The sequence below is a fragment of the Tauraco erythrolophus genome, chromosome 7 (genome assembly GCF_009769465.1).
Source record: "Tauraco erythrolophus isolate bTauEry1 chromosome 7, bTauEry1.pri, whole genome shotgun sequence".
NCBI lineage: Eukaryota > Metazoa > Chordata > Aves > Musophagiformes > Musophagidae > Tauraco > Tauraco erythrolophus.
In genome coordinates, this window is record NC_141471.1 from 3,075,205 (window position 1) to 3,087,813 (window position 12,609).

General features: G+C 44.5%; 1 protein-coding gene across 2 annotated transcripts in view; it reads left to right on the top strand.

Annotated features, from left to right (window-relative positions):
- CCDC13 (coiled-coil domain containing 13) overlaps positions 1 to 12,609 on the top strand; it is a 31,986-nt gene that overhangs the window by 14,939 nt on the left and 4,438 nt on the right. For both annotated transcript variants that reach the window (XM_086614775.1, XM_009982883.2), the window contains 7 exons: positions 1,118 to 1,282; positions 2,809 to 2,985; positions 4,637 to 4,843; positions 6,005 to 6,141; positions 8,578 to 8,661; positions 9,465 to 9,593; positions 12,083 to 12,237. In XM_086614775.1, the coding sequence (XP_086470901.1) occupies positions 1,118 to 1,282; positions 2,809 to 2,985; positions 4,637 to 4,843; positions 6,005 to 6,141; positions 8,578 to 8,661; positions 9,465 to 9,593; positions 12,083 to 12,237 (1,054 nt within the window). The remainder of the gene's footprint in view (positions 1 to 1,117; positions 1,283 to 2,808; positions 2,986 to 4,636; positions 4,844 to 6,004; positions 6,142 to 8,577; positions 8,662 to 9,464; positions 9,594 to 12,082; positions 12,238 to 12,609) is intronic.

Consider the following 12,609-nt stretch of genomic DNA (forward strand, 5'->3'; position numbering starts at 1 on the left):
AGGTGCTCCAGCCCTTGGATCATCTTCATGGCCCTCCTCTGGACTCGTTCCAACAGCTCCATGTCTTTCTTGTGTTGGGGACCCCAGAGCTGAACACAGCACTGCAGGGGGGTATCATGAGAGCAGAGCAGAGGGGCAGAATCCCCACCCTCGACCTGCTGCCCACGCTGCTTTGGATACAGCCCAGAACACGGTTGGCTTTCTGGGCTGCCAGCACACAGTGCCAGTTCATGTTGAGCTTCTCATCCACCAACACCCCCAAGTCTATCTCAGGGCTGCTTTCAATCTGTTCTCTGCCCAGCCTGTACTTGTGCTTTGGATTGCCCTGACTGATGTGCAGGACCTTGCACTTGGCCTTGTTGAACCTCATGATGTTCACACAGGCCCACTTCTTGAGCTTATCCTGGTCCCTCTGGATGGCATCCCTTCCCTCATGCATGTCAACTGCGCCACTCAGCTTGGTGGAGTCAGTGAAGATCTTGTCAATATAGTCACTGGATCGAAAGTGAGGTAGGTGCATCTTATCTTAGAAGACACTTCCAGAACAGGGCAGAGGAACTGTGGGAGTATGGATGTCTTATAAATCTGCGTCATACATGTCTCCAGTATCCCAGGGCATCTAAAGCAGTGCTAGGTACGTATGGTCAGGCTAGTGAACTGTGCCTTAGATGTTTACATTGTGGACATCCTGGATGGTGATTCTGCTGAAGACTAAGATGCTTAAATGTATATGGGTGAGAGGATGTCTGCCCTTACAGAGGAGATCTAAGGTATTATTCTGTTGCCCACACATTCAGGATGCTTTGGAGTGTCTACCTGGCCTCCACATGTGGCTCCAATAAGGTGCAGATCTCCCATGTGTCTTGAGTCTCCTGTAGGTCTGGTGTCATATCTCCTCCCTGCACAGATGCCCTAGACATCTGCATGTTTGTTAGCAGCTAACAAATGGAAATTTAATTGAGTTTAACAGAGGCTGCTCTGTGTTAGTTAACCACGATAATGTCAAGAAGTAATATGATGCTACACTCTTGAGCTCCCTTTGGTTATGTCCTCTTCAATGCCGGACCATTGTACTCCTTGTAATGGCTCTGGATGTGTTGTCGTTATTGTCCCCTAGGTTCGAGAGCTGGAGACTCAATTGGGTCAAAACAAGACCAGAACATCATTGAATGAGATTGATGAGGAATTGCTGGCACTTACTGATCCAAGGAAGTTGTCGGCCCAAGAGAAGAACTTGTTGAAGATTCGCATCTTGGAAAAAGAAAAGAAAGAAACCTTGGAGGTAAAAACCTGTGAGCCGACAAGAGTCCTGGTTGGGTGTATAGTGTGTAATAACTTGCCTTGCCTTCAGGGTGTATGTTAAACCCTACCAGGAGACTATTTCAGAAACCCACCCAATCTGCTGGAGGAAGTCCTGCCACTGTTCACAGACAGAGCAAAAAACTTCCACACTTATTTTCTGGCCAGGCACGCTTCTGCAGTGCAAGATTTGGTCTTCCCCTCTGCTGCATGATTTATATGTCAGATGCACCCACTTGACCTGAAATGTGGCCGCCTGACAATTGTGCATTATGGATGATGTTAGAAAGAGGGAGAGAGGCCGTGGGGTTGCAGTGCAGCTGGTACTGGCTTTATATTGAAGGCATGTGTAGAAAGAAGCCCTGCTACAGCTGCATCCAAACTCTCTAGCATCCCCCTCACCCTGGCCAGATGTGCATTCTTCATGCAGTGTTGAGTACAGGCATCCCTCTCACACCTCATACATCTGTATGGCTATGAGCTTCTACATTTGAACAGAACAAAGTTAAGAACGACACCAGACATCCTCTTAAGAGGCATTCTGAAAAAGGGTCTTACCCTCCATCTGTCACATGTATTTGCTACAAAAATAAACAGACTTCCAGTGTTCAGGGTTGATAGAGGCTATAGCTAGTGACACATGTAGTAAACTGGGAGGTGGAAAGGAATGTAGGCCTGTGTCCAGAAGAAACACGGGGGGTGTGGGTCCACTATACATATTCAGGTTAGCAGAGAACATCTCCCTGTGCTCTTTCCCTGGATTCGCTGCTGTAGAGGCCATCTGGCACCATCCCAGAACTTGATTACCTGAAATTCTTCTCACCACGATTTAACCGTGCAACAGAACGAGCAATGGGGTGATACACACCTTTTACTCTTGGCCGTAGGAATGAAAGAGAAGACTTACAGCTACAGGCACACAGCACAGGGAAGGCTCTCTTCAGTATCTGTAATCTGCATTCCTGGTTCCTGTAATCTGTAATCTGGTTCCACTTCTGCCTTTGTGTTTCAGGCTCCGTTGACAATAACTTCCTCTATACTTGTCCGTTACTACTTAGCTGCTAGCATGCTCCTGGGACAATTTCCTCTAGGTAAAGGCATGACACGGGAGGCAGCATATGCCATAGGACAACTTCTAGTAGATAGTGTGGCATCACCACCCTGTATCTGGAAGGAAGAGAGTTTCCCCGTGGAGAACGATGAGGCGAATGAAAAAGCAGGAGCATACAGAATTGGGTTTTAACACAAAATTGTTTCAAAATTCCTGGCATGTACTGAATCAACCTAGTCCGCTTGTATTCCTGAGCAGACAGACCTTTTTTGATGCTGGCAAGCAGGCAGTGAGTAGTAGCATTTATAATTTCTGCTTCCTTAGGGCTGATATGGTATGCTAGTTCCATTTTTTGGATTCTACCAGACAATGTGTGATTTCTTTAGCTCACCAAAGCACCTGGGGCTTAGTGATAGGCTATAACTGTCATTTCCTATGATGTGTTTGCATCCCTGCAGAAACTCACTGGGGAATATGATGCTCTCCAAAAAAGTCATGAGGAAGTGAAAAAAAGACTTGACGCGTCCAAAGCCAGGAACAAAGTACTGTGCAGCGAAGTGAAAACCCTGAAGGGACAGATCATAACCTTGCTGGAGAAAGGAAAACACGACGATGAGCTCATAGATGCCTTACTGGTACAGTCTGACTATTACTGTTGGTCCCAGCCCCTTCAGATCCGCCCTCTTTCTATAAGGGGTGAAACATGATGTCATTTAATGACACGATGGCACCAGCAACCTTAGGGTGTACAGGGGCCTGATGAATCAAACCGTGACAGCCAGAGGTGTCGTAGTCAGCTAAAGCCCTTCGGTTTGGATCAGATCACGGAAAGGCTGCCAGACAGCACCAGTGATACAGTTGCAGTCAAGTGGCTCTAAGCTGCAAGTGTTGTAAGGAACATTTTGCAGGCTTGAAATAGGATTGTCTAGTAGGCAGAGGAAGGGTTTTATTCCTGACCCATGACACTGGACTCTGTTCTCTGTTCTGCTTTCAGCTCCACTGGTAAGATTTTTTTTTTTCTAGGAATGCCTGTAAGCTTGCACTTTAACTTTTTGTGTTACACAGCCCAAAACATACAAGCCGAGCTCTAAGTACTAAACGATGTGCACGTTCCCTCGCAGTAGCTGGAGCTGAGAGGACTTGGCCCTTTCAAAACCAAGAGTATTAGCGGAGACTCAAGGCGCAGTTACGCGGAAAGAAATGGCTGCTGTGATGGTCTGGCAGGATCCTTTTGTCCTGCCATGCTTCTAAGTACTCTTCCCCAATGACAATAATAAAAATTATTAGCAAATAATTTTTATTAGCAAATATGCCACTGCTTAGTAGGGTTAGTTCTGTGTTTCCTGATCCAGCTCCTCATAAGTTTCAAATCACATTTCCTTGCTTCTGTACGTAGGTTTTAGCCAAGACAGGCTTATGACTCAGCTGGCATTCACCTTTCTGCACACCAGCCGGCCGTGGGGAGTATCAGTACTGACCAGCCATCAGGCAGGTTACAGAGGAGCCACATCACAGTTGGCACTTTGCTAAGTCTGAGCATTCTCACTAAAATTATTACAGAAAGACGTGAGTTTCCTTGGGAAGGAACGGTTAACCTGTTTTATCTCTTACGTCAAAGGAGCACCTTGTTTGCAGTTTGTTAGCTGGGCAGAACAAACTGGCAAGTATTATATTTGTCGGTGTGAGAAAAGCTTCCAAACCCACTGGTGAAACAGCCTGGTCTCATAGCTGTCATCTCATACTAGCCTCATCTTTTCATGTCACTATCACACAATCTGATCGCATTCTAATTTCACAAAAAGCACATTGAAATATCTTTACTTTTATCCAATATATGAAAAAATCACACTCTTTGTCAAAAGCCAGCCTTTCTTGCTCTCTTTTCTGCTACACTGAGTAACAAAGCTGCCAGCAAACTGAATCTCTCAGTTGCTCAGATCTTTTCTACTTGTCACCATCCAGTCACTCAAGTCTTGATGTGACCAGCAAGGGCCAGCGAGGACAAACTGTCCTTACTCAGCCACGTGTGTCCGGGCGTTGCACGTAGATGTGCTATGTGGTCTTTTCAATGGATAAATGCTGACAACAAGACAAGGTGATCTCACACTTGAGACACAACGGACGAAATTCTTGGAGTAGCACTAGTGACATCAGTGTGCTTGTACCGAGGAATGGGTTTGGCAGCAGGTGGCTTGCCCTAGTATTCCTAAATGGGTGTTTGTCTCAGAGGGTGTAAAACATTGTGTGCAAAAGTGAAGGTCTCACTCATTGTTTCCATTTTATCAGAGTCAGCAGAAGCAAATGCAGGAGATCTTGAAGCACCTGAGCCAGCAGGACGAGAAGAACAAGGAGTCCCAGCAGATGCTAGGACAGCACTTGAACAGTGAGGTTCAGAAACAAAACTGCCTTATAGAGCAGCTCAGACAGATGGTGGCTGAACGAGAAGCAAAGGTTAAAGAGCTGGAAGAGGAGATCGAGCAACTCACGCTTCAGGTAGGCAGTCAGAAGAAACTAACTAGAGGAGCACACTTTGAAATCATTTTAGATCTGCTCTTCCACTTCCTTCTCCCATGTTACCTGAGATGGTTGCTAGCTCAGACACTAATACCTGTCCTACTGACAGTCTCTTCTGCTGGAATGATAAAGCAGGAATTCTCTCTTGTAACTCTTAAATTTCTTTCCTGTTTATACTAACTTTTCGTCAAGCTGTTTAAGCAGCAGAAAGCATAGAAATATCAGTCAAATCCGTATGTGGCTTCATGTCAAGACTGTCACATGACTGACAGCAAGGGTTGGGCTGCAATGGGGACTTCTCAGTATTCAGCATCCTTGGCACCTGAAGGAAACAAGCAAATGCAGGTGAGGCCAACATCAGCAGGCTGCCATGGTACCCAGCTACATCCCCTCATGGAGTGATGGGACCCCTAGTAAGTTATTCTTATCTCCCGTGGTAAATCACTTCAAAAAATTCCTCTCCCTCAGATCTCCGAGCTATTGATATGAGTCTGATGGGTCTCAGGCATATGGAAATTTCATTGTACAGGCGAAAAAATTGGGAAAGTTGGCTCCTTATGGACTAGTATGTTAAAAATGTTTTCAACTTTTATGGTCTGGTGTTGCAAACCCACATAAGCAAGGTGGTATTGTTGCCAGAGCACAGGCATAGGAATTGAGAGGCAGTCCAGTGACCTGCCAAAGGCTTCTGGTGTGGTCTGGTAGCTTACAGTCAGGTTTTGTTAGAGTATTTATCCACCCAATTCCCGTTGATGTAAAACCCTTGCAGGGTTATGGGGAGATTGTGAATCCATCAGATACCACAGTAATGGGGGCTAGAGCATTGAACCCAAGATAGAACTTGGGTTAGGGACACAAGCCAACCGTGCAGGTGCTCGTAGTGGTGGTGCTGTGCTGAGGGTTCTCTAGAGACATCCAGTGCACCCTGTGATTTCATATGAAACTGCACTTTTTACTGGCTTAGGCTTTGTTTCCATCCTGCGATGGATACAAACTAAAGAAAAGTTTCTGAGGACATCCTGCGAATCAGAAGTTCTGGCGTGCTTGTAGCAATAATTGTAAGCTGCTGATTAGGCATTGATGCAGATATTTTCCTTTAAACTGTGTGATTGGTTTTATAACCTGCTCCAATATTAACAGACGAAATCTGCCCATCAAGGGGACGATTCAGGAGCTGCTGATACATCGCTTTCTGAGCACTCAGAAGACGCAGGTTTCACTCTGTTTAAGCCTCTGGCATCAAGCAGCAGTCAGGATGGAAGGATTGGATCTGCTCGGTAAGAAGACCCTAATGTCAATGTTTAAAATTGTTGTGAGTTGCTCAGGAGCATGGTTTTCCCAGTTAACTGTATCAAACCACAAACACTGTGTGCCAACAGCTGTGGCAGCCTGTTTACACTATATGGTGATCTCTAATCACATTATCTCTTGGACTTTCATCCTGGAACAGAGAAAGATATACAGACTTGCAGACATTACTACATTTGGCATGATGATGGTGGAGCTAATTCTCTTTCTCCAGCACAGATAATGTTTATGTGGTTAGCTTAAGTGCCTCTGATTCTTCTCCCTTATGAGAAACGGGGCTTCTAATGAGCAGACTTCTGAAAGCAGAGTAGCAAATTAATACATCACGCCATTTTAGGTAAGCACTAAATCACTGGTGCATTATTTAAATCAATAAATATGCTTTGAGTAGGATTTACTTGCAGAACTGGTGAAAACATCCCACATGATTTGTTCTTAACAAACACCCTTTTTAAAGCCTCACTGAGGACCATGTAAATTACACTAATCTTAATACAGCGGTAAATCTGGGTTTTGTTTGCATTGATGTGACTCTGGGTCACTCTGGCTGTGTAAAAGGGACCATAACACCAGAGCAAGTTATATCTTTTCCTGTTAAATGCTGGTTTTGTTGCTAAAGAGTTCACGGTCTAATTGACAACGAGGGTTTGATACTGGTCTTCTGAGGAAGGAGGAAATTTTTCATCAAGTTAAAGTTGCAACTGATTTCTTCTATGTAATTTTAATGCACATATCGCATTACTTTAGACACTGAGTTTGGCTTTAAACTTGTCAGATGTATCCCTGAGTCTAAGCAGAACATTACTACAAAATTTAATAAAGCTTCTTCTCAGTGTTTCCGAGTTAGAGTTAAAACATCCTTAATTTGAAAGTTTCTGCATCTCCATTGTTATACCCTTCTGACTGACTGTATTCTCCCACCTCCAACTCTGCAGAAGTTGTGGTCTCATGGAGCATATCTACATTTTCCCCACTTTTTTCCCCTCATACACCTGCTGATGGTGAGCAGGAAGGCAAGCAGGAAAACAAGGTTGGGTAATGGCTTTGTAGAAGCCACTGAGTGCAATGCATAAATTATTGCCTGTATCCATGGCTAACATAGCTCCGTCATGAAAATAGCTGCCATGTCAAGTGGGCAATGAACGAGCCTGAAAACTGCAAGAGCCATTAATAACTTGGTCAGCAGGGCTCAGTCATTCCATTAACTTTAATATGCTGATGAACACTCTATTCCATTTTACTTTGGTGAATCATCTTTTCCTATCTGGAAAGATGAAATGAGAAATGCTATAAATAGGAACTAGAGCCCCTTGGAGATGTCGAAGTAAAAATCTGCATTATTAGACTGGGCCAATTCTGTCCTTATCAACCTTAACTTGATTTTAGGATTAACCACTCCTAGCCACGAAGGCAGCTCTGCCTATTCCACAGTATTAAGGCTTTATCCTCTGTTAGCTGCAGCCTAAAGACAAGGAAACGTGGGCTAAGCCTACAGGGGCTTCCCTTTAGGCAGCTGAGCTCAAGTTTGGAAAACAAACACGCGCTAGAATTTTATGTCCCAGACACACATATCATTAATGCATAAAACTCATCCAGACTGGAAGTGATCATAGAACCATGGAATGGTTTGGGTTGGAAGGGACCTTAAAGATCATTGAGTTCCAACCTCCCCTGCCATGGGCAGGGACACCTTCCACCAGACCACATTGCTCAAAGCCTCATCCAACCTGGCCTACTCTAGTGTTATCAGTTGACTCCTCCTCTTACGACAGTAAGCTTGACAGGTCTTCCTGAAGGTCTCCACACAGTAGAAGGGTTCAGGAAACCATATAAAGTGTATTTTTAAAAGGCATTTGGAAATAAAAGTTGTGCGCCTTGTTGCAGAACAGGAGTTCCCTTGGTTATGAAAGCGTGCAACATGCGAACACCATCAAACACACACAGTAACCTGTGCTTATCTCTCACCCCAGTGTGTGAAGGTGTAAGATGAGAGTGCTCTGTGCGAGGGTCCAAGGAAACAGCAGCAGTGGCTGCGTGCTCAGCTTGAGCCAAGCAGGATCGAGAGCTGTTCCTGCTCTCGAGTCGCTCTGTGGCTGCTCTGTGCCATGGAGCTCCACAGTGCTGGCCTGGAGCGTCAGCAAAGCATCCTTGGAAGCACAGAGATCAAACACTGAGCTATAGTTTTTGCATACCAGAGACACAAAGTGGTTTTGCAGCATGTTTTGGAGTCAGGGAGCAAGCTGAGCTATGGCGTACGCAGAGCCTGTGCGATACCAACTTAAGAGGCTCTGGGAGTCTTTTCCCTACAAGGCAGTGATAAACACAGGCATTGGAGAACGACTGGAGTTCTTGGAGGACTGCCCTCCATAGAGCTTAGAGCCTAACAAAGCTTTCTTCCTTCTCAGCACAGTGTCCGCGATGGGCCACACGCTTGTGGAGTCGGCAGCTACTGAGCCTTCCCTTCTCAGGAACAGCATCCCACCTGGAAGGTGGGTATATAAAGTCCATCATAAACAAGGCAGGTGTCCTGCCACGCACCGCAAGCTGCTGGCAAGCCATATCCTCGTCTGCCTTGTTCCTGCAACAAACAACTCCTGACCATCCTTTCTACCCGCTACTGCCAACGGGCTCTGACACAGGCTCTAGGGTCTTCTCACTGTCTTAATTTTCTAATTGATTGCTAGTTCTACGCTCCGTAAATCCCATTTTTCCCTTTTCTACCCCAACCGCCCAGATTTCTCCTGCTTTTTGCTCTAAAGGAGATATTCCTGTTCAGAGAGGTCGGAGAGGTAATGAAGTACCTAATAATGGGATACATGGGAAAACTGCTCCTTCCTTTCATCACGTATTAGGCACAAGAACGGCCATTGTCCTAATGCTGCCTGAAGCCTTTCAGTGGGAGAAAATCAATAACGTGCCATTTAAGAGCTCAGCGTAGCACTTTGGAGAATCCATGAATAGGCTGCTTTTCCTTTGGCAACGGGAGGAGAGCCAGTGATAGTGAATTGATCAGAGGTGGAAGTTTCTTTTCCGGGGGGATGGGAAGGGAGGGCATCCTTGCGACAGAAAAACCTTTTCTGATGAAACTCATGGTGGCTTTATTTCCAAATATTTCTATTCCATTTATTACAGTATAGCAAGTGGTGCTGGGAGGAGGGAGCGAGCCTGGCTCTGCATTCTGGTTTAGTCTTGAGACAAGCATATTTTGATATGTTTTTCAAATCCAGTCTTTGCTTCATTTCTCTCATTTGTGGAATGAGAAACAGACTCTCTACGCTTCTGCTGCTTTCAGGCTGGCTGGCACTGACAGCCCGGGTTTGAAAGCGCCGCAGACACAGCTCGCAGAGCACCAGGCACTCTGCCAGGCTGCTGAAGTGGAAAGAGACGGGCTCCTGGAACTGGTCACTGTGCTGCAGAAAAGGTAGCGGCCGATTCCGCCCGCATCCTTTGTGGGATGCTGCGATGAAGGAGCGCTTGAGACGCGTGAGAGCCTGTAGCGTGCAGAACAGCACACCATACGCTGCCAGTGGGATCCTTGCCTTGAATAGGGGCTTTTAGAATTTTTCTGCTCGATTTCATTGCCTAGTTGATGATTCATTTCTCCTATTATCCTTTTAGAACAAAGGGCAGAAAAAATGGAGTCGTCTTCAAGCTTGCTGCACCTAGATAAAACTAGAATTCGTGTATTTATGTATCTGTGGTGTTATTTAGGCAGCAATATTATTCATCAGTAGTAAATACTGTAATTATAGTTATAATCTGACTTCTGTTCCAAAAGCTTTTCTCATTCTTTCAAGTTTCACTGTATCCTCTTCTAAATGAATTTCTTCTGGCTTAACTGAAGCATAGCAGTGATTTTTTGTTCTATTATTCAGTTCAATTTGAGATGATGTTGAAAGCCAGCTGTATTTTAGGAGTGCAGAGGAAGCAAAGACTTTTCTCTTTAGACACCTTTTAGCTTTTTTTCCCAAAGAATGTGTATGATTTGATTCCCAAATCTGTATTCCAGCTTATGGGAAGATAAACTTTTATCTGTGTGCTGTTGAATGCAATAGGCACTATTTGCTTGCTTGCTGTATTTGACACTGGTTATCATTTCTCACTTGTCTAACTTTTGTCCCGTACAATTAATCACAGTCAGAAAAATGTGCTTTTTGTAACTGTGGTAAAGGTATCATCCCCTGTGCTTTTAAGGGCTAAATCCTGGGAATTCATGCTGGGAGAGGTTTATTCATGTTCGTAAGCCCGGTGACTTTAACAGAGCTGTGCAATTAGAGAAGGATGGAGGTGTGAGCGATAGCTGAAACGGGGCCATCACGAATATGGGATAATGAAGAACACGGAGCTAATGAAATGCACAGTTGCTTATAAAACGTACCAGAGACTGATGATTCAGCAGCTCCATGGTTATCACACATTTATGAAGAGCTCCTGCAGGTAAAGTAAATTTTGTGAGATTGTGTGCAATAACTCTTGGAAGACCTCAAGATAATATAGCACCCAGTCGTATTTCGACATGGATATATGTAAAAAAGTCAGGCATTCCTCCTCTTCCCCTGTTGGAGTGCGGGTCAGCAAAGCTCAAGTAACACATACAGCGCTTAAGTCAGGAGAAGAGCCCTGGAAATGATTACATGAGTGGGATTTTTCGACAGCAGCTGCCAGAATTTAGGACTGTGTTTCACAATCAGTTACTGCGGAGCGGAACATACTGTCAGAAGATGCTCCATTGTAAACGGTTTGTAGGATTGAGCCCTGCTGGGGGAAGGGGAAGAACTAGAGGAACGTTTATGTTATTCACATTGGCAGAAGATGTAATAAAAAACGACTAGTTTGTCGTTTTTCCTCCGCCGTTTGTCTAACGCGGATGCTAGGGGAACACCTGGTCAAATGGAAGTTTAGTGAATCCAGAACCACTGAGAGAAATATAATTTCTCATAGCATGTCACCAGCCTGGTAATTCTAAAGACACACGGGAGGTCAGAGTCTTGCCTGTAGCTAGATTTTTAAGGCAGTGATATAATTTTATTATAGTTGTAATTTTTTTTGGTTATGCCAGCTAGGAGGGAAATAAGACTAATCAAGTCTCTTGATTCAGGGAGTAATCAGCTATCACCCGTGGGGTCAAGAAGGATATTCTTTTATTCTGCACTAAGGAAATCCTTTTATTCTGCACTATACAATACAGTGAGTCACTTCAGGTTTCTCTCTAGCTTTAAACTTCTTTAAATCATTTGGTATCAGGTGCTGCCCCCCATGAGATGGACCATGACTGCATCTGTGGGTGCACATCAGATTTTTTTTTTAGTTAATTTTCTAGAATGTTGTTTGGGGTGAATAAAGAGGCACTTTGCTCTTCCGTAGGGTACTGCAGAGTGAACCATCACTTTCTTTTCCACTCGCTTCCTTCCACGGTAGTGTCTCATGGCCAAGTTTATTAAAAGCAACATCCAGTTTCTTTTCTTACTTGCAGATAACTGACGCACAACAGCTAAATGCTAGGCAGTGTTTTTATAAACTATTTTCCTTCCAAATTTTCCCAGTGTGTTTAAAAAAAAAAAAAGTAGTTTATTATTCCTGTGATAAAAGATCTCTCTTCAGGAATCTGCAGTTTTCCTGCTCATCTGAGTGATAAATTCCCTCAAATAGGCAGTGTTAAGGGATCTAGGCAACTTCCATTAATGAACCCGCTATTTCCAACTGTACTCATTAGTTAATTCTGTTTTGCAAATTTGGAGGATGTCATCTGGATCAATTGCACTGGGATTTCTGCCTTCAGGTATATGGAAAATTCTCCTTTCTCCTCTGTTGGGAGCTATGCAGCATGAAGGAGGATTCAGTATCAGGACTGACTGATCCTTAATAGTCATGACATAAATAAGATGAACTTCCTTATTTTTTGCCTATCAGAGTGGAAGAAGGCAGCGACAAAGTCATGGAAGCTGAGAAGAGGCTTCAGGAAGAGCGGCAGCAATGTATCCTTTTGGAACAGCAGCTTGAAAAACTGCGGACGGATCCAGGGAGGAACACAAGTGCACAGAAACCTCCCCTGAGGAGCAAAACAGGTGAGGTGGTTGTAGGATAGTTATCTACAACTGTGTCCCCCATCCCACCTCTGTGGTTCATAGACAGCAACGTTTGGACTTTCAGCTGTCAAACCTACACAAGTTCTTGACCTTACACATGCGATTTGGACCTACTCGGACCAGTGGACCATTACAGAAGATAAAATCCTGGCCCCACTTAATTCAACAGGATTTTGCCACAGATTTAAGTGGGACCAGGACTTCTGCAGTGTGTTGTTTTCATGGGATGACAGTCTACAGAAAAAACTTGACACTGCTCTGTGTCACCACCATGCCCACAGCCATGTTCTCTTTGCTCTTCTGCCTGAGAGATTCATCTGAAGGTTAAGAGCAGAATTAAAGGACGCATCC